Genomic DNA, 23,601 nt, shown 5'->3' on the forward strand with positions numbered 1-23,601 from the left:
ATCGAGCCAACATGTCTCCCTGTGGAGGATGGATAGGAGGGGGCCAGCAGATATCCCAGGAGGTGGTGGTGGTGGTGGTGGGGCTGGGGCATTTTCACAGCAATCTTTCTGGAGTCTCAGACTCAAGTGGGCACATCTATGGGGCAACCGCAGGTCAGGAGAAGTGCCACACCAACTGCTGATGCTAGTATTTTAGGTGATGATGTGTTTCTGGCTACAGCAGATGAAGTGTTTCTGGCTACAATCACTTATCCAGCTAGAACAGTGGCTACCACCCACCGGGAAGGTGTGGAGCCCGTGGTCTGACACAGGCAGCTCCATGTTCTGACTCTGTCCTGGGAGAGGATGCCCTTTGAGGGTCACTGGACTCTGATCAGGCTGCTCTGAGCACCACCTGACTTTCCAGCTGCCAGCCTCGGGGGTGCACAGGGTTCTGATGGCTGTACCTCGGGGCATTTGCCCGGGACAGGGTGCAAAGGACCAAAGCCCCACAGCCAGGCAGCATCCCAGGCTCCCTGATGAGCTTTCCTTCTGCAAGGAGAGGAGCGTCAGCTGGTGGGACTACTGTGCCTTCTGTGGTTTGTGACCTGCAAAGCCAGAGTTGGAACCCAGCTCAACTTGTCCTTGATGTGGCAGTTCCTGGCTTCCCAGGTGGCTCTACTGGTAAAGAATCCACCTGCCAATGCAGGAGACAAGGGTTCAATCCTTGGGTCAGGAAGACCCCCTGGAGAAGGAAATGGCAACATATTCCAGTATTCTTGCCTGGGAAATCCCATGGACTGGCAGGCAACAGTCCATGGGGTCTCAAAAGAGTCAGACACGACTTAGCGACTAAGTTACAATGACCTGTCCCCTCAAACCTACTTACATCTACTGATTATCTACTAATGTATAAGGAGATGAAAGAGGCTGAGGAGGCTGGAGTGGGCTGGTGGAATGTACCCTGTCTTTCCAGTTGGGGATTGCTTATCTGTGGCCCCATCTGATGAACTGGTAAGACCAGATAGATGCCCAGTGGTAGGGAAGGGCAATCTTGGGAGGCTTCTGGGAGACCAATCTTGTAATGGCAGAAAGCATCATGCGCCCTGTGGACTCAATGTTGGGGCCAAAGGGACAAGGTAAAGGGGGGCCCAGCTGGCCTAGCAGGGTGCTTTCTCCCCACACCTGTATGCATGGAAAGAACTGGGACACAGGACACTTGGGTTATTTTATTTATTTTTTTAATCTTTTGGCCATGTCACACGGCCTGCAGGATCTTAGTTCTCTGACCAGGGATGAAACCCATGCCCCCTGCATTGGCAGCCTGGAGTCTTAACCGCCAGACCACAAAGGAAGTCCTGGGTTATGTTTAGAGTAGGCACTGCCCTCTCCAGAGAGTTCTGGGTTTGCTGGAAGAAGCCAGCATCCTTGGCTGCAGCCTCTGGGCACCTCAGGCAGTGGCAGAGGCAGGCTGGCCTTGGACTTGGTGAGTCTTGGGAGAAGCACCCATATCAGTAATCTGACTTCCTGTCTTCCTCCATGATCATAGGGCAGAAAACCAGTTTTAACCAACAAGGACCTATTGTTGAGCACAGGGAACTCTGCTCAATGTCGTATGGCAGCCTGGGTGAGAGGGGAGTTTGGGGGAGAATGGATACATGTATATGTATGGCTGAGTCCCTTTGCTGTTCACCTAAAACCATCACAACATTGTTAATCAGCTATGCATGTCGCTTCAGTCATGTCTGATTCTTTGCAGCCCCATAGACTGTTGCCTACCAGGCTCCTCTGTCCATGGGATTCTTCAGGCAAGAATAATGAAGTGGGTTGCCATGCCCTCCTCCAGAGGATCTTCCTAAACCAGGGACCGAACCTGTGTCTCTCAAGTCTCCTGCATTGGCAGGCGAGTTCTTTCACCACTAGCACCACCTGGGAAGACCTTAATCAGCTATACTCCAATACAAAATTTAAAAGTTTAAAAAAAAGAAAACCAGTTTTAAGAGGGAAGTTACTCTTTTTTTCCTCAATTGAGGGCAAGCCTTAAAAGGATGTTTTGAAAAAGAGTTATAATTTAAAAACATATTGGCTTGTTCAGTGCCTCCAGTTTCTGCTTCAGCACTCCCACCTGTTTTTTCAGAGAGCATTGGACACAGAGCCCAAAGTCACAGAGCAGGCAAACCTCCAAGTGGGTTGTTCCTCCAGCAATCTCTGGGCAAACCCATTTGTTCATTGTCCACATCCAGTGGGCAGCCACTGTGTGCCAGGGTGTAGGAAAGAAAAATGGGTTTATGTAGTGGCCACCTTTCAGGAGCTTGTAGCCCAGTGTGGAAGACATCGAGGTGCTCCAAAGATAGAATGAGAGAATTTGAAGAAAGGTTTGATCAGTAAGCTGTGGATGAAGAGGAAGAAGCAATTGCTGTAGACTTTAGGGCCAGGGGCAAATTCCTCAGGGGAGGTAGACAGGGAATCTTAAAACAAACTGCCAATCTCCAAAGGTCAAGTGTGGCATCTGGAAGCATGGTGGTAGAGAAAAAACATTTTAGTCAAGGAGTTAACAGAGCATGCGCGAGTCCATCCGGGGTCAGCAGGAAGTTGGTGTAACAGTCTGGGACCAAGAACAAGTCTGCTTTCTTCTTTTGTGTGTGTGTTGTTTTAATATTTATTTGGCTGTGCCAGGTCTTAGTTGCAGCATGCAGAATCTTCAGTTGCAGCACGTGAACTCTGAGTTGTGGCATGTGGGATCTAGTTCCCGGACCAGGGATCCAACCCAGGCTCCCTGCATTGGGAGTGGGGAAACTTAGCCACTGGACCGCCAGGGGAGTCCTGCACAGATCTGCTTTGAGTACTATTTCCTTCTCCCCATTTGCCACCTTCCCAACAGACCCCCTCACCCCACAGATGTTGTGTCTTGATCCATGGAATCTTTCAGAAGAGTGGTAATTTAATAGTGGGGAGTGTCAATAAGTCATCTTTTATTTATTTATTTTTGTCTCCCTCCTCTTCCCTTTTGGGAGCTCTGTTTTGCTTGAATCTGAGTCATAAGCCAAGCCCTTGTGAAATAAAACATGAACCAAACAACCAACCCAAAGGACTGGGTCTCAGAGGGGGCAGCCATCTCCCCTACCTGGCCAAAAATCTTAAAAAAAAAATTATTTGGCTGCGCTGGGTCTTAGTTGGCACTCAGGGTCTTAAGTTGTGACATGAGAACTCTTAGTTGCATGTGTGGGATCTTAATTCCCCAACCAAGGACTAAACCCGTGCCCCCTGCACTGGAAGGCGGATTCTTAATCACTCTACTAACAGGGAAGTCCCTCGTACTTTTTCTAATAAGAAAGCTATTTCAGGACCCAAGGCCTGCTATGTCTGCCACACTTCACATTGTCCAGGCAGAACTTTTGCCCAGAGCCCAGGGTGGGGTGTCCACTAGGTCATATTTGTACTTTTCCCCCAGCTCCATAAACACGTCACTCCACTGGGCATGAGTTTCCTATGTAAAGTCCTCTGTGTTGAGCTTTTGAGAAAGCATTTTTGTGTAGCGGTACCTCTCAGGGAATGGCATAGCACTACCCATCTGTCAGTGAAAGAGGTAAAAATCCCATTTTAAGTCAGGCCAATGACTGGCTGCATCAGGCATTGAAGGGAAACCAGACAGGGATGATGGTGATAAACTGACATATGGCAGCTTCCAGTTCAGCAGACCACTCACTTTCCCTGTATCTCTTCATCCGTCTAGTACCCTTGAAAGGAAGCTGCACGGATTCCCCCATTTTACAGCTGAGGAAATGGCGGCTTGATGGTTAAATGAATGGTGAAGTTCACCCACAGCTCCTAAATGGGAGATCTGAGGCTTAAATTTGGATCTTGTCACATGCGTGCTTAGCCAAGGCATTCTCAAGCATTCCTGAGGTTGACACTTAACTGGTGGTTGACAAGTGTCTCTGGACTGAGTTGATTCTCTGAACTGGTGGTTCTTGAGCAACATCAGAATCCCTGGAGGGCTTGTTAAAACACAGATGGCTGGCCCACCCCTGGAGTTTGAATCAGTCGGTCAGTAGGTCTGCAGTGGGGCTGAGAATCTGAGGTTCTGAAAGGTGGAGTCAAGAATGCCACCGTAAAAACTGTTGCTCTGAACCGTCTCAAAGCTCACTCTAGTTTGATCTTCTAAACCACTCTGAGTATCGAGGCTCTAAATTGGAAGTTTCTACAATGATGGAAATGTTGTAGATCCATGCGCCCAACATGGTTGCTGTTGTTTGTTTAGTAGCTAAGTTGTGTCTGACTCTCTTTGTGACCTCATGGACTGTAGCCTGCCAGGCTCCTCTGTCTATGGGATTCTTCAGGCAAGAATCCTGGAGTGGCATTTGCTCCTCCAGGGGATCTTCCTGACCCAGGGATCAAACCCCCATATCCTGCCTCTCCTGCAGTAGCTGGCAGACTCTTTACCTCTCGGTAGCCACTAGCTACCAGTTGTGATCAAACTCTTAAAAGTGCCTAGCCTGACCGAGGAACTGAGTCTTAACTGTATCTGATTTTAATTTAAATGTCCATAGCCACACATGACTTGTGGCTAGTGTATTGGACAGCCTAGCTCTAAACCAAAGGGCAAGTTAGATATGTCAATATGGCTCAGTTGTTTACTCCAGTGTTTAACCTCCAATAAGTCATCGAGGAACTCTTCATTAGGGAACATCTGGTTTGCAGAAGAGTCAGGCTCATCATTTAGACTGTGATGCTTGATGCAGAGGGTAATGGGACCTCAAGATCCCTGTGGGATCAGGGATCTCACTTCCTTTTCCACCAGGACCAGTGCAGCACCCACTTGTGGGGTGCATAGACCATGTGTGTTACATGAACAGGAGGGGAGACTGGTTACAGACCTGCCTTCCTACCTGCTGTGATGGTGGAAGGCTTTGACGCTACCAGCCCCGGTGGCTGATTTGGTGATGAGATGAGAGGACCCAACAGGATTTGTTCAGATATTCTTGGGGGTGGGAGTGATCTGTGATAGTGAAGTTCTCTCATCACATGAAACTGTCCTCCTTGGCTCTGCAGGTGGCTCCCCACTGGGGATTTCCCCTCTCAGAGGAGGTATTTTGTTTGGGGAAGATAATTTTAAGACTTTATGGAAGTATAAAGGGTTCCTGATGTTTACTATCCAAACTGTGACTGAAAGCAATGCCCCAGTTGAAACAGGGGCTGAAACAGAAATGGGCCCAGTCTTACCTCTCCCTGTCTACCCAAACAAGCAGGGTGGCCGGGAGGGTGGTGTGTGCCCCATAATTTGGAGTCAGATGGCAATTCTCTGATCCATTTACTGCTCCTGATTATAAGCAACAATCTTCTGCACTGTGGGTCTCAGTTTACTCATCTGTAAAATGGGAGGGTGGGACTGCACAAGATCCTTGCTACTCAAAGCATGGCCCACAGCCCAACAGCAGAGGCAGCCTCACTTGGGAGCTGGTTGGAAATGCAGAATCAGATCCCACCCCAGACCCACGGAATGAGAATCGGCATTTTAACAAATTCTCCACATGGTTAGGTGCACGGCCAAGGGCTGACTGGAAAGGGTCTCTAATCCCATCAGCTCCTACATTCTGTGAGCCTGATGCTAACTGGCAAGTCGCTTGGTGGTGGTGGTAGTTTAGATGCTAAGTCATGTATGACTCTTTGCAACCCCCGTGGACTGTAGCCCACCAGGCTTCTCTGTCCATGGGATTCTCCAGGCAAGAATGCTGGAGAGGGTTACCATTTCCTTCTCTAGGGGATCTTCCTAGCCCAGGGATCAAACCCAGTCTCCTGCATTGCAGGCAGATTGTTTACCACCAGGGAAACCCACCTGGTTATGGGTAGTAGTATTGTTTCCATTTTAAAAATGAGACAGCTAAGGCCCAGAGAGGTTGAATGACTTGTCTAAGGTCACGTGGCTGTTGAGAGCTGGAACTCAGACCAGGTTCTCAGAGTTCATCTCCCAGGCTTTCTCCCTTGGTAGCAAGCATCCTTCATACCAGCAGTTCCCACAACTTGCGTACTGACCACAGGTCAGGCCCAGAGCTTTATCATCTTCTATAGAGCCTCTTGTTTGATCCTCAAGCGAGGATCAAAAGGACCTTGGAGTTTAAGAGGCATTATTTCAGTTTTATGGGTTAAAAAAAGCAAGGCCTGAGTGGTCAAATGGTTTTCCTAATGTTGAGCTGCATGGCTGGCCTGGAGGCCTCTGGGGCCTGTGCTCCAGGTCCCCACAGTGTCCTGCTGCTCTGAGCTGAGCCTAGGTTTGCGGAAAATGAGACTTGCCTTGGTGCAGGTGTGACAGAGTGACGGCTGTCCCACTGCCCAAAGCAGCTTCCAGGTCCCCCTGCAGCCCTACCGCACCTCCTCACACACACTCTCTCCTGCTCCCTACCCCCCACCCCTCAGCGCTTACACTGAGCCTACCCCACCTCCTTCTCCTCCCTCTCTTCGTGGTAATCCCTGAAGAGAGTTTGGCTTCTGCAGGCTGCAGGCTCTGCAGGCAGCAAGAGCCCGCCTCCCCCTGGGGGCGGGGATGCTGTGGGGCGTGGACCTGCTAATGCTGCTCCTCTCGGGGTTTAGGGGCCTCTGTGGAGGCTCGAATAACCCCGTGCTCCTCTTCTCCTTCAGGTGATGGCTTCTACTACCCCAGGGCAGCTGGAGGAAGAGCAGAGCCCCCGCCCCGGCTGTGTGATGGCAGCGAGGAGAGGCAGAGACAGCCAGGGGCAGGCGACGCCCTGCCCCTCCGCGTTCCTAGGAGGCCTGGCAGACACTCGGAGCTACAGCTGGATAGAGTGGGGGTGCCAAGCTTCTGGAAAACTTTAGCTTGTTATTGTGAAGCCTTGTGAAGCAGAGTGTCCTGGAGTTCCAGTCTTTCCTCCTGCACACTACTCTACCTGAGGGGCTCACCATGCCCTGCAAGGAAGGGGCCAGCTCACGACCAGCAGGAACCAGCCAGGCTCCAGCCAGCAGCTCCCCAAGGAAGCTTCTAGCATTGTTAGCCAACTTGCGTGCTTCCCAGGCCTTCCGCGGCTGGGCACCGTTTCCAGACCATATCTTGCCAGCTGGAGAAGCCGAGTCCAGCTCCCGCTGCCAGAGAGCTTTCAGTGGCCAAGTGGAAAAGCTGTTCTCCTCCCCTGGGGAAGAAGTCCCAAGTGAAATTTGAGAACCTTTGGGATGCATATCAACAGGACCTTTCTCCATGTTTCTGTGCTCAGGGCCCTGGGAGCCACTCGGGGGGCACAAAAGCCTGGAGGACCACCCCACCCCTCCCCAGGCAATGTGGGGTCACGAGCTCTTTGAGGCAGGGGGGTGCAGTTCTCTCTGCCTCCAGTGCCTCAGACACAGCAGATCTGTTTCATGTTAGGAGAAAGATTTTGAGCATTATCCTGCCAGGTGGAATTGTTTTTACATCCATCCTGAAACTGACGATTTTTGTCTCTGAAATGACCTAGGCTGTAATCAGAAGGTGTCAGGGCCACAAGTCCCTGTATCCCAACCTTCCACTCTGCATATGGGGAGTCGAGGCCCAGAGAAGCACATGCCTGGGTGAGGGTCACCCAGCAGTTAAGGTTGGAGGAGTGCCCACACCCAGAGTGCCTCCCATCCCCCAGGCACCGCCCTGCTCAGTGCTGGCCACATTCCTCTCCTAGCTCATGGCCCGAAGTTCAGGTTCGTGAAGCCCCAGGATGGCTTGGGGCTTCTTAGCAGCAAAGAACAAGTCAGTTTTGGTTTTGCTGAACAGATGGAGGCTCGAGAGCTGGGGCCTGGCTTTCCCTGAGGACCACAAGACACTCCTGTCCCCAGCATCCCCTTCTTTCTCTCACAAAGAGCATGAAAACAGACACTCCTCTTCTGGGGACCGTGGGGAGAAAGGCACTGTTTGATGCCCCACTCCAGCGGCTCTGTTGAGGCGACTAGAATGGGTCTTGTTGTTCTCTCCAGGTCAGGCCAGGGCCAGGCAGGGTGCCTGCCAGGAGGACACCGTGGACATTGATGCTGAGAGCATTGTGCCTCCCTCCCCAGCCTCCCCAGCGCACCTGTGCGGGAGGGACCAGGCACAAGGCCAGGGCGTTCTGTTTCAGACCCTCCTGCCTACTCCGACTCACTGAACTCACACAAAGCACTTCACCTGGAGCTGGGAGGTCAGGGATGATCAGATTTATCCCTGAGCTGGTTCAGAGGCAGGAGCCTGTGTGGCATGAGAGACATCTGGCCCATTCCTCCGTGTGGGAGAATATCTGTTTGTTTTCAGGCTCCGGGGAGGATCTGAGGACATGGGCAGGGGAGCAGGAGCAGGCTGCTCTCCCAGCCTCGTTTACATACTCTAGTGTGCAACAGAGTACTTGAGGACAGAGATCTTTCTCCAAGAGTGTTATATTCTGAAAGGAACATCAGGCATCTTTTTTTTTTTTTTTTAAGTTCCTCTCTTGAGGATTACCTAGACAAATTCCCATAGTCAGCTTCTGTCTGAGTAAAAGGAAAAAAAAAAAAAAATGGCTTTCATAAAATAAAAATGAAATAAAATTCATTTAATTCTGTCACACAGAAAAATAAATCCAGAGTCTAGGGCTATGTCAATTCTCCATGGGGTCAGAGCCTAGTTTCTTACTCTCTGCTTTACCATCTTCAGCACATGGCTCCAACTACCTACGTGGCCAAAGATAGCTGCTAAAGATCCAGCCATCATATCCATATTCCAGCCAGCAGGAATGGGAGGAGGGGCATGGAGAAAGGCTTCCCACCTTCTGTGAGGACATATCCTGGAATTCACACACTGTACTTTTGCCATATTGGCTAAAACAATTCCAGAGACTGAAGAAGGTAGCCTTTATTCCAGGGGGCTGTGTGCCCAGACAAAACACAGGGGTTCTTTTCCAGGGAAAATGGACATTAGGGGACAATTAACTATCTCTGCCCTGCCTTCCTCTTGGATGGGTAATATTAAAAGGGTTTATAATACACAGGCATCCTATTTAAGATCTCAATATTATCATCAAGACTTGTTTTAGAAGCACAGACTAACATTCAGTCAGTTCAGTTCAGTCCCTCAGTCATGTCCAACTCTTTGTGACCCCATGGACTTCAGCATGCCAGGCTTCCCAGGCATCCTCCATCACCAACTCCCAGAGTTTACTCAAACTCACGTCCCTTGAGTCAGTGATGCCATCCAACCATCTCATCCTCTGCTGTCCCCTTCTCCTCCTGCCTTCAATCTTTCCCAGTGTCAGGGTCTTTTCCATTGAGTCAGTTCTTTACATCAGGTGGCCAAAATATTGGGATTTCAGCTTCAGCATCAGTCCTTCCAATGAATATTTAGGACTGATTACCTTTAGGATGAACTGGTTGGATCTCCTTGCGGTCCAAGGGACTCTCAACATTAGAAATCAGTTAGTCCACAGCCTCATTTTTCAGATTAGGAAACTGAAGCCCAGAGAGGTTAATCAAATCAGCTGCGATCACGCAGGAAGTTAATGGCATCTATTTTCTAGCATATGTTCAGTGGGAGTGTTTTTTGGTTTTCTCTGTTTTTTAACTTAAGAAGAAGAAAAACCAAAGCTTTATTCTGGAGGGTAGCGAGCTCAAGCACCAAGGATGAAATTCCATCCGTCACTGGGTCTCTGAGCTGCAGGACAAGGCAGGAAGTTGATAACGGGGCTGGCATGCCCCAATCTGCCCAATCCTGAGTCATGGCAGCTGAGGACTCCGCACTGGCCGGCTGGAGGGTGCCCATGCTGGCATGGCCTCTGTGTGTGAATGTGCCCTGTGTGTCTCTGTGTGTGTCTGCCCCACACACTGACTCCAGCCTGGTAAGCTTGCAGGTCTGACTCGGTGTGCTTCTGTTTCAGGGAGCACTCTGCTAGGATGGGAGCTGCTCACAGGCCGGACGTCTCCTTTAGGGTGATGCTGACCATCGGCTGGTTCATCCTGGCCCACTTTCCTGGTACTGCATCCACAGGTAAGCCACTGCACAGTATCTGGGCCTCTGCCTGTCAACAAAGAAGGTGTAGCCACTTCTGGAAGCAAGGGGCCGGGGCCCAGGAGCAGGAGCCTTGGGGCAAGGGCAGGGCCTCAGGGTTCTGGCCTAACCCTGCTAACTCAATGACCCTGGGCAGGTCTTATCCTGTGCTTTGGTTCCATCAGGCAGCCTTTGGGGTTTCAAATTCAGTGTCTACAGGTGCCAGGCACGTGATGCAATGCAGTGAAGCTGGCCAGGTAGAGATGTGGTCACCTGTAGAATGCAGGCCCCTCTTAAGGAACTCACCCTTCTCAGTCCTGGCCAATGGTCCCCACATGGGAAAAGGGGGGCACCTTCTTCAGGATCTATTGAATTTTTAAGAGAAGCCAGAAATATAGACTTTTGTATAAAAGCTCTCTACTTGTTAAAGGATGGCAACCAATTGAAATTTTATCAAACACTCAGGGTGGGGTGGAAGAGACAAAAACACACAGCTGCCAGCCAGCCTGCCGTCTGGGAGCCACCTGACCTTCATGTTCCCTTCCTGATTTGCCATAAGATCTGGTCCATTAAGATACAGTGCATAAGATCATGGGCTTCCCTGGTAGTTCAAACAGTAAAGAATCTGCCTGTGATGCAGGAGACCCAGGTTCGATCCCTGGGTCGGTAAGATCTCCTGGAGAAGGGAATGGCAACCCATTCCAGCATTCTTGCCTGGAGAATCCCATGGACAGAGGAGCCTGGTGGGCCACATTCCATGGGGTGGCAGAGTCTGACGAGACTGAAGTGACTTAGCATGCACACACACCTTCCCGCTCCTCCATCCCCTCCCCAGTTATTTAAAAATCTACTGTTTCAGGCTCACAACTTAATCCCTAGTGAGAGAAAGAGAAGAGTACATTGAGGCTTGTTCACTGAGCAGGCATTCTCATCTTGTTTTGCCCGCGGCCTCTTCTGATCGCTTTCTCTGGGCTTTCCCCTGCTGTCCAGGGAGAGTCCCCTGTTTCTGAGACAGTCTTCTCTGTTCACCGTACATGGTACCCCACTGGGGTATAGATCCTTCTGAGCAGTAGAAGGAGGGACTCCTTCCAGTGCTTCTATTTGCAGTGTAACACCCACCACAGGTGCTTTGAGTTCAGTTAAACATTCAGACTCATGAGGCTACCACAGGCCGTGTTTATGCCTGTGTGCTCACTTGCTTCAGTCGAGTCCGACTCTTTGTGACTTTATGGACTGTAGCCTGCTAGGCTCCTCTGTCCATGGGATTCTTCAAGCAAGAATACTGGAGTGAGTTGCCATGCCCTTCCTCCAGGGGATCTTCTGAACCCAGAGGTTGAATGCATGTCTCCTGCATTGCAAGCAGATTCTTTACGGCTGAGCCACCAGGGAATCCTGCAGGCCATGCTGAGCATCAGACTAACTTTGAAGGGTTTAGGACAGAAACACTACCTGCCATTGGTGTTTCATCAGGCACTCCTCTTTCATCAGAGTGGTCTTAGTAACATCCCACAAGCCTCCCAGAAGTTATCTTCTTTGGTTTCCCAGGTAACAGCTCCTTAGGTGAGAGGAAACAGAGCCATCATTGGACAGGTATGGAATCGCCCCACCAGAGCCAGTATCTCTTATAGCAACTGCATAGATGTAACTTTCAGGGTTGCTGTGTGGGATGTGCCCAGTCATCAGAGTCCCTGCACTCAGGGAAGCCCATAGTAAGACATCTCCAGCAGGATCGTTATAAATATAACGACTGTGTGTGCACAGTCACTCAGTCATGACTCTTCATAGTCCCCTTGACTGGCCTGCCAGGCTCTTCTGTCCATGGGATTCTCCAGGCAAGAAGACTGAATTGGGTTGTCATTTTCTTCTCCAAGTGATCTTCCCAACCCAGAGACTGAACATGCATTTCTTGTATCTCTTGCATTGGCAGGCAGATTCTTTACCATCGTACCTCATAGTTCCTGGTTTAAATACCACTGACTAATCGGGTCACTTTTGTTATAATTAATGTTGCTTAGTAGCACTGTTTATAGAATACCATCTTTCTCAGGTTTCCAGGGAAACAGGGAGAGCAAATTAACTAAAAGTCAAATTCTCATGCAGAAGGGGAAAGGGCTTTGCCAACTTTTCAAACATTCTTTCCAGGGGAAAGGATGCCTTGGAATACAAGTAATCTAGGTATATCACTGTCTAACTTTAGATCCTGTAATATCTTGAGGAGTCATCTGGTCTGCCCGTCATTTGATAAAGGGGAAAACTGAGCCCAGAAGAAGGAAGTTCACAGAAAATGCATGATGAACTAATGAAGAGCATGGGCTAAATCCCAGGGCTCCTATGTCAGGGGTTCTCTTTTCTCTCTAATGCCCTGCTTTGAGCTCTAGTAGGGAGGAAGCCAGAGCCATGAAAGTGCATGATAGCTCCTCCCACCCCATGATCTGTGCCATCCTTGCTGGGGAGGTTGGTGGATGGTGGCAGTGACACCTCTCTGTACTTGGCAGGGTCAGCTGAGTGCCCTGATCAGTGGCCTGAGTTGCAACCCTGGAATCCTGGCCATGATCCAGCCCACTATGTGTATATAGGCCAGGGCAGAGCACTGTTGCTCACCTCTTCTGCCACAGTCTACTCCATCCGCATCTCAGATGGAGGTAAGTCAAAATCTCCTTCCCCCAGTACTTCTGTCCCATCTCTCTGGTCTGCTGCCTCTGAGCCCAGCAGATAGATGCAGGTTGCCATAACTTTAGATGGACAAAACAAATGTCACATGCTTAGAGCTCAGGTCAGAGCATCTGGTTGTTGGAGATAACTATCAACTCCGAGCACTTAAGGAATGCCTTGTCAGAGTCCAATCTTAATGAAAGAAGCATTTATAGAGGAAACTCCTTACTGGTGCTCTGAGCTGTTCTGCTTATCTGACTTTCAGATGCTTACTCATTGAAGGCAGAGCACACAGTGAAGGCAGCAGACCAAGCAGGCAATATTTACCCATGGCAAGACAGAGGAAAGTTAACATCATAAGCAAAGCAAACACAGAAGTACATGAAGGAGGGCTTCTTGCCTGCCTGGAGGAGATGGGGGCTCAGGAGGTCTGCCCGTCTCTCTGCTAGAATCTCATCACTAACACTTGTGTTCTTCAACCTCACTCCATTCCTACCTCTTCAGGAAAGCTAGTCATTAAAGACCAAGATGAGGCCATTGTTCTGCGTACCCGGCACATCCTGATTGACAGCGGAGGAGAGCTGCATGCTGGGAGTGCCCTCTGCCCTTTCCAGGGCAATTTCAGCATCGTTTTGTATGGAAGGTGGGTAGACATCCCCATGCTACTGTGGGTAACATGCCACCCTTGGATCTGATGAGGGGGAGATTGTCCATAGAAGAGAGGAAGGTGAGACAGCAAGCCTTTAGTGCAAGAAAGGAATTGTCATTACATCTTACCAGATCACAATCACGAGCAAGACAGACACTAGCAATTTGGGTGAGTTGGAGAGGTACACGAGGTATTTTATTTACTGTGGCTCAGGTCTGGACTTAAGTTACAGAAACCCCTGCCAGCCTTTCAGCTGCTTTCTAATCATGTCATGGCTCAGGGAGTCTCTGTGAATGTTTATTAATAGGCTCTGATGGACAAGATAAAGAAAAATTCCAGGCAGCATTTGCCTCTGGCTGTGCTCCATCACCAAGCAATTGAGAGTTCTCAGAAGTAGTAGCCAAGAATACACAGGGTATGCAGTAGTTGTCCAGGTGATTCCACATCTGATATGGACCAAAATATAATGCACTTAGACCTGGAAAGAAGTGCCAACATGTTGACTGTTGATGAGTATTTCTGCTTGGCCTGTTGGACTCATTTTGTTCTGGCTTGAGACTATCTTGGTTGCTCGTGCTATGTCTACTGATTTTGGGCAGTCACCAGGTGTAATTGGTTCTACGGTGGCCACAGTGGGAGTCAGCAGCAGTGCCATCCCCTCTGGGCTCAGCAGCCACTAAACAGAGATGTTGGCCAACCACAGAGAGCCGTTTTCTCTCATAGGGCTGATGATGGCATTCAGCTAGACCCCTACTTTGGCCTCAAATACATTGGTGTCGACAGAGGAGGTACCCTTGAGTTGCATGGACAGAAGAAGCTCTCTTGGACATTTCTGAACAAGACTCTTCACCCGGGTGGCCTGGAAGAGGGAGGCTATTTTTTTGAAAGGAGCTGGGGTCACCGTGGAGTTATTGTCCATGTCATCGACCCCAAATCAGGAACAGTCATCCATTCTGACAGGTAAGGTTTGCCTTCACATCAACACATTCATTCATTCAACACACACTTACTGGACGTGTGTCCTAGCCAGAGGCCACTCAGGGTGCTGAGCTGTGAGCAAAACAGAAATCCTTGATCTCAAGGAGTTAGGTCTCTCCTTCCCGGGGCATCTTCCTTGTGAAGCTGAATTGAACAGGAACAGGCACATTCACACACACGTATGCACACGTACACACAGCATAGTTTCAGGCTGGGATCATTGGTAATTAGGGGGAAGACATAGGTGGTGCAGAGTAACTCAGGAAGGTCATCTTACATTACGTGGTCAGGGAGCCAGGTGTAAACAAGAGACATTTGAGCCGAGGACTTTGGGGTGAGGCTGAGTCAGGGAATGATTGTTCAAGACTGAGAGCAGCAAGTGCAAAGGGCCAGGGCTGAGAAAGTGTGTGATGTTCTCATAGGACGGAAGGGCCAGCAGAGAGATGGGAGGGCAGAGAGTGGTGGAAACGACATGCAATGATGTCAGAGTTTCAGGCAGAGGCAGGTGTGCGGCCTGGGAGGCCCAGTGAGGAGGTGGGTTTTATTCTTAGTAGAATGCAAAGCCACCAAAATACTTTAAGAAAAAAGTGATCTGATTTAGCCATAACTATGGAGAAGGAACTCACTCCAGGATTCTTGCCTAGAGAATCCCATGGACAGAGGAGCCTGGCAGGCTATAGTCCATGGGGTTGTAAGAGACGGACACAACTTAGCGACTAAACCACCACATTTACATTATCCCCTTCCTCTTGAGCCTCCCTTCTGCCTCCCCCATCCCACCACTCTAGGTCATCACAGAGCACCACACTGACCCCCTGTGCTATGCAGCAGCTTCCCACTAGCTCTCTGTTTTACATATGGGAGTATATATATGTCAGTGCTACTCTTTCAATTCGTCCCACCCTCTTCTTCCCCATTCTCTACATCTGCATCTCTATTCCTGCCCTGCAAATAAGCTCATCAGTACCATTCTTCTAGATTCCTTATATATACATTAACATAAACTTATGGCTGATTTGCATTTTTGTACAGCAGAAATGAACACAACTTTGTAAAGCAATTATCCACCAATTAAAAATTTGCAAAATTAAATAAATAAAAAAGAAGTAAAAAATAAAGAAGAATACCTTATAATTGAAAGAATTGGCTGCTCTGTACAGAGTGGATTGTTTGCAGAGAGCTAAAGTAAAGTTCAGGACTTCCCTGGTGTCTCAGGGGTAAAGAATCTGCCTGCCAATGCAGGTGACACGTGTTTGATTCCTAGTCTGGGAAGATTCCACATGCCACAGAGCAACCAAGCCCTTGCACCACAGCTATTGAGTCTTGCTCTAGAGCCCAGGAGCTGCAACAACTGAGCCCATGTGCTGCAACTACTGAAGCCCGAGTGCCCTAGAGCCTGTGCTCAACAACAAGAGAAGCCCCTGCAACGAGAAGCCGTGCACTGCAATGAAGAGTAGCCCCCTGCGACCTGCAACTAGCAAAAAGCACACGCAGTAAGGTAGACCCAGCACAGCCAAAAATAAATACATAAAATTATATTTTTAAAAAGTAAAGCTAGCAGAAGTGGTTCAGAGGCTTCCACATGGTCTGGGCAAAAGATGTCGCTGGCAAGGATTCAGGTAGAAGCAGCGGCGATAGAAGTGGATGGACTGGAGAGAGGAGGCAGAAACAGCAAGTCTCTTCTCCCTGTCCTCTCTCCGGGCTTGGGTATGAGCTGGTAGACTCTGCAGAGGCTAGACCTGACCAGTAAGCTCCCAGGGCTTCTTGTCCAGACCCTGCAGAGGCCAGTCCAGGCCACTTGGAGAGAAAGAGACATGAAGAAGGGCACAGCTGGAGTGGGCAAGCAGACACAGCTGTTCTGGTGCTGCTGGAGGATGGGGATATTGAATTCCTCAAAAACAGGGCAGGAGCCATGAGCGTCCACAGGAAGGCAGCAAGAGCTGGCTGTGATATGGTGTAGGCTGGCCCATTCACTTTGCCCTCCAGTGAATATCAGTAACAATGATACAATCACTAGACTTTGTGCAAACTCTGTGTTAACCGCTTTCTCCACCATATATAACTGAATCTTCATAAATGCCCTGGGAGGTGATTCTGTTGTTATACAGATGAGAGCACTGAGGTTGAGTGAGGCTAAATTTGCTCAGAGACTTCCCTGGTGGCTCAGATGGTAAAAAAAAAAAAAAAAAAAAAAATCTGCCTGCAACGCAGGAAATATGGGTTTGACCCCTAGGTTGGGAAGATCCTCTGGAGGAGGAAATGGCTACCTACTCCAGTATTTTTGCCTGGAGAATCCCTTGGATAGAGGAGCTCAGCATCACAAGGCTTGGGAGTGTTGGAGCTGGGATTCAAACCCAGATCTGCCCAGACCCTGAGTCACTAAATTGCCCCCATGGGTCCCCTGGTGACAGCCACCTGCTTGGCCTGGGGTGGAGCAATCCTCAGCCCAGGGGTAACGCAACCAGGATGCACTTGGTTGGCACAAAGGCTATCGGAGAGCTCCTCCCTTCAGAGGAGAGAGAGTGGTCTACTCAGTTGTGCTCTGACTCCTGGATGCTGCTTCTTTCTTTAAAATTTTATTATATTTTACTCAATTTATTCTTATTTTAGTTTTTATTATTAACTTTCATAGTCACTTTACAATATTATATTAGTTTCTGCTGTGAAGCAAAGTAAATCAGCTATACGTATACATATATCCCCTCATTTTTGGATTTCTTTCCCATTTAGGTCAACACAGAGCACTGAGTAGAGTTCTCTGTGCTATACAGTAGGTTCTCATTAGTTATCTAGTCTATACATTGTAGTGTATATATGTCAATCCCAATCTCCCAGTTCATCCCACTCCTTTTCCCCCCTCGGTGTCCATATATTAGTTCTCTACATCTGTGTCTCTATTTCTGTTTTGCAAATAGGTTCATCTGTACCATTTTTCTAGAGTCCACATATCAGTGATATAATACGATATTTGTTTTTCTCTCTCTGACTTACTTCACTCTGAATGACAGTCTCTAGGTCCATCCATGTCTCTGCAACTGGTGTTGTTTTGTTCCTTTTTTATGGCTGAGTAATATTCCATTGTGTATATGTACCACATCTTCTTTATCCGTTCCTTTGTAGATAGACATTTAGGTTGCTTCCATGTCCTGACTATTGTAAGTAGTGTTGCAAAGAACATTGGGGTGCACTCATTCTTTTGAACTCTGGTTTTCTCCAGATATAGCGCTGCTTGTTAAGTAGTACAATATGGATTACTTGTGGTGCAGTAGCAGCAGCAAACACACACGCAAATGCAGGCTATGGTCACTTGAGACCTGGTCACCTGGAGGTTACTTGCATAAGGTTACTTGGAGAAATAAGAACTTAGATCAGCTCTGGGGAGGTAGTAAGCATTTGATTGGCTGAAGAGAAGTTTAGAATGATAGAGCGAAGGCAGGAGTGGGCTTGTGGTATGATTATGAGACCCTGAGATATGCTAGGATTGTAGCAGACGTTTCATGGGAAAGATCAGTGGAGATGGAAGGGGCCTAGGTGGGGTCAGACCAGGTTATGGAAACAATTAAAAGTAAGTTTGAGGACCCCTGAGCATCCACACATCCCCTCACCCACATCCCCTAACCGCCTTTGTTTTCCTTTTCTCAAATCTTGGCTATTCATGCTGGTTTATTTTTCTAGATTCCCTGTAGAACTATTTTGCTTGTTAAGTTCCAAGACAAATTCTTTTGGAATGTTCATTGCCATTGTACAAAATCTTTATACTTAGTAAGTATGCTTTATATTTAGAGCTGGGATCATAACAAAATTTTATCTTTCCTTTGTAAATTCTTGTCACCTGTGGTGTAGGTTTTTTGAGATATCCATTTCATAGCTGCTTTATATGTATGAGGATGGATTACCTTTGACAAGTCTCAGATGATTTTTTTTTTTTTTTTTTCTGTAATAAAAGCTCTTCTCTTTAAAAATCATGACTCTTGAGATTTTGGATGGCATGTTAGCTGTCTTACCACAGGTTGGTGCTTAGAGCTCTCTTTTTGCACTGCTGTTAGGACTATTAATATTCCTTCTCCCTGCCTCTTTCAGATTTGACACCTATAGATCCAAGAAAGAGAGTGAGCGTCTGGCCCAGTATTTAAATGCCGTGCCTGATGGCAGGATCCTTTCTGTTGCTGTGAATGATGAAGGCTCTCGAAACTTGGATGATGTGGCCAGGAAGGCGATGACCAAACTGGGCAGCAAACACTTCCTACACCTTGGATTCAGGTATTGGTCATCACTTCCATCACTTCCCCAGGCTCCAGAACACTAAAGCAACGCTAGCCCAGTCAGACTTTACCTAACTTCCTTCCTGGTTTCCCCAGGGCCACGTGACCCTCAAGGGTGACCCTGGAGGATGTAGGCACACACATCCATCTGCACTGGATGTATTATGACTTGTTTTTAAAGGGAACCTAGTTTTTCTTACAAGCATATTCCACTCTTCAAACTTCAAAGCTCTCTGTGTATGTATACTCATTCATTCAGTCACTTACTAAATATTAATTGAGTATCTACTGAAGGTAAGAGCTATGCCTCAGATGTACAATGAATGGTCATTTTCCTTTCCTTTGGCGAAGGGATCGTAACGTGCCTTGGGGTTGGCAGACATCTGTTTAGAGACTACATGAAGTGCCTCTGCCCTGCCAAGACCCTCCCAGCAGAAGGGGCACTTTGATGTGCTCCAGAACGAGTTTTGTTTGCCTGGGTTTGCAGCGTCATGCCTGATTCTGGCGGTGTGCACGCTTTGGCATGAAGATAAATGCATTATGGTTTATCCGACAGTAGCCACACCTTTGAATCGTGTTGAATCAGATCTTGGTTTAGTGGAAAGTTGAGATCATCTTTCCCGTGGCTGTTGGAGATAGAGACGCCCTGTCCTTCGGCTCTGCAGATGATGGGCAAGATGGGGGCAGGCCAGAGGCTCTCCTGGGCTCTGAGCAAAGCAATTTTACTGATTGGGTGGAGCCCCCCCGGGCAGGAGCAGGGCTCCGGGTTCCAGGGTTCGTTTTCCACCTGCCCATGGGCAACTCCCTCTGGAAGGATTTGGGCAGGAAACTTGAGCAGCCAAAGATGACAATGACACTGTAGTATTGCAAAGCTCCTTTGTTGGTAAAAACTGAGGGCATTGCTATTTCATTGTCATATAAGCCAAAAGGCCAGTTTGTTCATCTACACCAAGAGGTAGCACCACAAAGAGACTGGCTACATATGGCCTCAGCAGAAGAAGGGCCAAGATCTGGCATCCAATTTGTCCTGAATCTTCAGTCTGGGCTGGACCTCCTCCTAGGTGATGGCACGCAAAGTGACTCACCCTCTCTTTGAACTGTCCCCATCATGTGTAAAATGGGATATTTCAGGAGTCAGCTCAGAGGACTCTGGGGAAGGTGAAGGTGATGATATGAGCAAAGTATTTGCCACTGTGGGTGGCACAGAGTAAAACTCAATGAACACTAGCAACTCTTCTCAAGAGCCATGGAAAGGATTGTTGTTGTTCAGTCGCTCAGTTGTATCCGATTCTTTGTGACCCTGTGGACTGCAGCATGCCAAGCTCCTCTATCCATGGGATTGTCTAGGCAAGAATACTGGAGTGGGTTGCCATTTCCTCCTCTAGGGGATCTTCCTTATCTAGTGATTGAACCTACATCTCCTATATCTCCTGCCTTGCAGGCAGTTCTTTACCTGCTGAGCCACCAGGGAAGCCCCAATGTATGACATAGGTTGTATCAATTCAGTGAGGGAGAATGTGGTTTGTTCAGTAAACTTATTTGGGTATTATTACTTTTTAAAAAAGGGATCAGTGTCAGAGATAGGGAAACAAGCTTTGGGGATGCTAAATGTGCCTCCAGCTCTTGACCTATCTGTTGATTTGAATTGGTGGTGTAGGAGTAATAGGAAAAGTGGAGGAGAGGCATGTGGGTCCTCTCTAGACATCCATGTGATCTGAAGTTGATATTTTCCCTTTTCTGTTGCTTATCTTCCTTCCCTGTCTTCCACTATCTCCTGGAGTTTGCTCAGACTCATGCCCATTGAGTTGGTGATGTCATCTAACCATCTCATCCTCTGTTGCCTCCTTCTCTTCCTGCCCTCAATCTTTCCCAGCATCGGGGTCTTTTCCAATGAGTCGGCTCTTTGCATCAGGAGGCCAAAGTATTGGAGTTTCAGCATCAGCCCTCCCAGTGAATATTCAGGGTTGATTTCCTTTAAGATTGACTGGTTTGATCTCCTTGCTGTCCAAAGGACTCTCAAGAGTCTTCTCCAACACCATAGTTTGAAGGCATTAATTCTTCAGTGCTCAGGATGGGTGCTCTTAATATGTTCTATGAGTAAAGGAGATACATAGACGGGAATTACATTGTTACCTTTCATTTGTATATAGACCCACTTTGAATGAGAAACTCAGAGCACTTAAAGTCAGCAGAAGATCTGAAACTTAGACCCAGTTCATCCAGGGAGTGATTATTGAGCAGAAATTGAAATAAAGCACCAGGAAGGGACTAGTCCTACTGAGTTCTTACAGGAAGTCATGAGGTCTTGCGGGAAGTCTTGAGCTCTCAAGGAAAGGCAGACATAAAAGAATTGATGATGGTGTGTGAAAGAACAAGAAGGGGAAGGAAGAGAGATGAAGTTGGCAAGGTGGGCACAGGATGGCTTTTTGCTCAGTGCCAAGAAGCTTGCTCTTTATCCAAGAAAGTAGGCATTGAAAGATTTTTAAACAAGTGTGACACAGTCTAATCCCCAACTTCAATGAACCCCAACCTTTGATCTGAAGATGAGATCAAAACAAAAATAATCAAACAAATATGAGCTATTGATAACTCATAGTAAGAGAGAGGCTGGCTTAGGTATTAGAGGTTGGATAAAGATGGATAAGAAAACCTCCCTGCCTTAGAGCAGTGCACATTTCGATGGAAAGAAGAAGAGTGTACAACTTGCCAAAATCAGACCACTTCTTTTTCCTCCTTCGCTCCTCATGAAAAAAAAAACATCTCTTTCCTTCCCAAGGCCCAGTGCTGATTGCTGGGGACTCAGACACATCTGCCCAGTTTTCCTCAAGCTTGACTTGGGAGAGAAATAACCTTTCTCCCTTGGAGCATGTCTCCTTATTTTCCTGAAGGACTCAGAGCACTTGCTTCAGGACCTCATTGAGCTTGGCAAGTGGTATGTGGGTCTATGGGCTTGTTTGTTTGTGATTCATGCCCCATCTACTGCCAGAATGGAGTTGCAGAGGCTCAGGATCCACAAACATCAGGCTGGTCAGATGGCCTTTCAAATGGTTAGGAAAGCCAGGGCTTGCTGAGAAAGGCTCTTGTTCTTTTGGAAAAGGGAAGCCCAGCCCGGGAACTCATTTCCCCAAACAGCCTCACTATGACACTATGTTAACTCTGCCTCCAGTACAGGCTCAGACAGGTGAAAACTTTACTTTTTGTTGTTGTCTTTTTTTCAGACACCCTTGGAGTTTCCTAACTGTGAAAGGAAATCCCTCTTCTTCCGTCGAAGACCACATCGAGTATCATGGTAATAAATGGTGAAAGGCCATTCCCCCCTGGGTTTTTCTGACCAATAGGCTCAGGGGCTCTTGGAACCACTCTCCTCCCAGATGGTGCAGTGGTAGAGAATTACAGGAGACATAAGAGACACAGGTTTGATCCCTGGGCTGGGAAGATTCCCTGGAGGAAAGCATGCTAACCCACTCCAGTATTCTTACCTGGAGAATCCCATAGACAGAGGAGGCTGGCGAACTACAGTCCATGGGATCGCAAAAATTGCACATGACCAAACAAACACCCTTCTCCTTCCCCAAAATGTGGCTGATCCATCTCCCAACACACTGTTGAGTGACTAGCTGCTTAATGGCCAGGTTACGTGAGTGGCAAAAGTCCATATTGGTTTAAGGCTGATCACTAAGATAATGTTTACATTTGCAAAGAGATCATCATCCGTTTAATCCCAAGCAAGTGACACAGGAAAGATGAGAACTGGGTCAGAACCAGCAGGAGTAATATTTTGATCTAAAAAGATGCTTTGAGGACTTCCCTGGCAGTCTAGTGGTTAGTGGTCTGTGCTTTCACTGCAGGGGGCATGGGTTCCATCCCTGGTTAGGAAACGAAGATCCCACATGCTATGCCTTGTGGCCAAAAAAAAAAAAAACAGTAAGATGAAGAAGTGGTTCAAGATCTATGTGTGCAGGGGGCTTTCTCTGCCTTAGCATCACATCTTTCTTAATTCGGGGGTCTGTGTGGTTGCTGATTCCTCCCATCTCCTCTTTGATAGGACACCATGGCTCTGCTGCTGCCCGGGTGTTCAAACTCTTCCGGACAGAGCACGGTGAGCTTTTCAACGTCTCCTCATCCAGTGAGTGGGTTCAAGGTGAGGAGCTTGGGACCCCTTGGTAAAATTCCACAGTGGGATAAAAAGTCGGGACTTTGCAGAAGGAGAATTTTTCTTTCCACCAGTAAGACCGCTTGACGGCTTCAGTGTTAACTCAGTTGGCAGCTGAGGGTGGTCTTTAATCTGGGCTCAGTGGGGAATAACCCAGAGGGATGTGCCCTTTCATGGAATGCCTCTTCTGTGCCAGGCGATGGCACTGACAGGGAACACAGACAGCAGTAGGACCCAGCCTTCAAGGAGCTCACACACAGGGACATGGGAGGTGGCATGGAAAGCAACACTCTTCACGAGCACCCTCAGACAATGGGTTCATGGCTGGATCTCATCTTTCTCCTTTTGGCAATAATGAAGAATACCTGTTGCTTTTATAAAATAAGATATTCAATAAGAGGAACTTGCAATGAAAAGTTGGGGGTGGTGGGGAGGTTGGCAGATGGATTACAAGCCTGGTAAGAGCCTGGACATATGGTATTTGATTCCCACTGAGCCGAGGGTACACGGAGGCTGCACCCAGCATGGCCAGTCTCAGCGCCCTGCTTGCCTGACCCTGATCTTTGCTTTCTGCCCAGATGTGGAGTGGACAGAGTGGTTCGAACATGACCAAGTATCTTACACAAAAGGTGGAGAGAAAATTTCAGACCTCGGGGTCACTCATCCAGGGAAAATCTGCAATCGCCCCATTGATATACAGGTAACCAAGAAGTTATCAAGGCTTTGTCTTGAAGAAGATGCTGTAGATCACAAACTATCTTACTATCTGAGTGGTGTGAGTCTCATGGCCCTCCTGTGATGTCGGTAGTGCCAGAGAATAGCGTTCTCATTTTAAAGACTGACCTGGAAGCTGATTGTCTGCTTCAGGCCTCCCGCCATGACTTTCAAAGCCAGGATTCAGATTCTCTTCTGGGTCCTGCTGAAAAGTTCCTGTTCTGTCTCCTCAACCTGCATCTTCAGCTAT

General features: G+C 48.1%; 1 protein-coding gene across 2 annotated transcripts in view; it reads left to right on the plus strand.

The window, feature by feature from the left end:
- CEMIP (cell migration inducing hyaluronidase 1) overlaps positions 1 to 23,601 on the plus strand; it is a 161,205-nt gene that overhangs the window by 82,359 nt on the left and 55,245 nt on the right. For both annotated transcript variants that reach the window (XM_019983941.2, XM_019983942.2), the window contains exons 2-9: positions 9,834 to 9,943; positions 12,439 to 12,585; positions 13,100 to 13,238; positions 13,968 to 14,204; positions 18,303 to 18,482; positions 21,703 to 21,773; positions 22,530 to 22,625; positions 23,216 to 23,337. In XM_019983941.2, coding sequence (XP_019839500.1) covers positions 9,850 to 9,943; positions 12,439 to 12,585; positions 13,100 to 13,238; positions 13,968 to 14,204; positions 18,303 to 18,482; positions 21,703 to 21,773; positions 22,530 to 22,625; positions 23,216 to 23,337 — 1,086 coding nt within the window. In that variant the 5' untranslated portion in view covers positions 9,834 to 9,849. The remainder of the gene's footprint in view (positions 1 to 9,833; positions 9,944 to 12,438; positions 12,586 to 13,099; positions 13,239 to 13,967; positions 14,205 to 18,302; positions 18,483 to 21,702; positions 21,774 to 22,529; positions 22,626 to 23,215; positions 23,338 to 23,601) is intronic.

Source organism: Bos indicus, chromosome 21, assembly GCF_029378745.1.
Source record: "Bos indicus isolate NIAB-ARS_2022 breed Sahiwal x Tharparkar chromosome 21, NIAB-ARS_B.indTharparkar_mat_pri_1.0, whole genome shotgun sequence".
In the NCBI taxonomy this organism is placed as follows: domain Eukaryota; kingdom Metazoa; phylum Chordata; class Mammalia; order Artiodactyla; family Bovidae; genus Bos; species Bos indicus.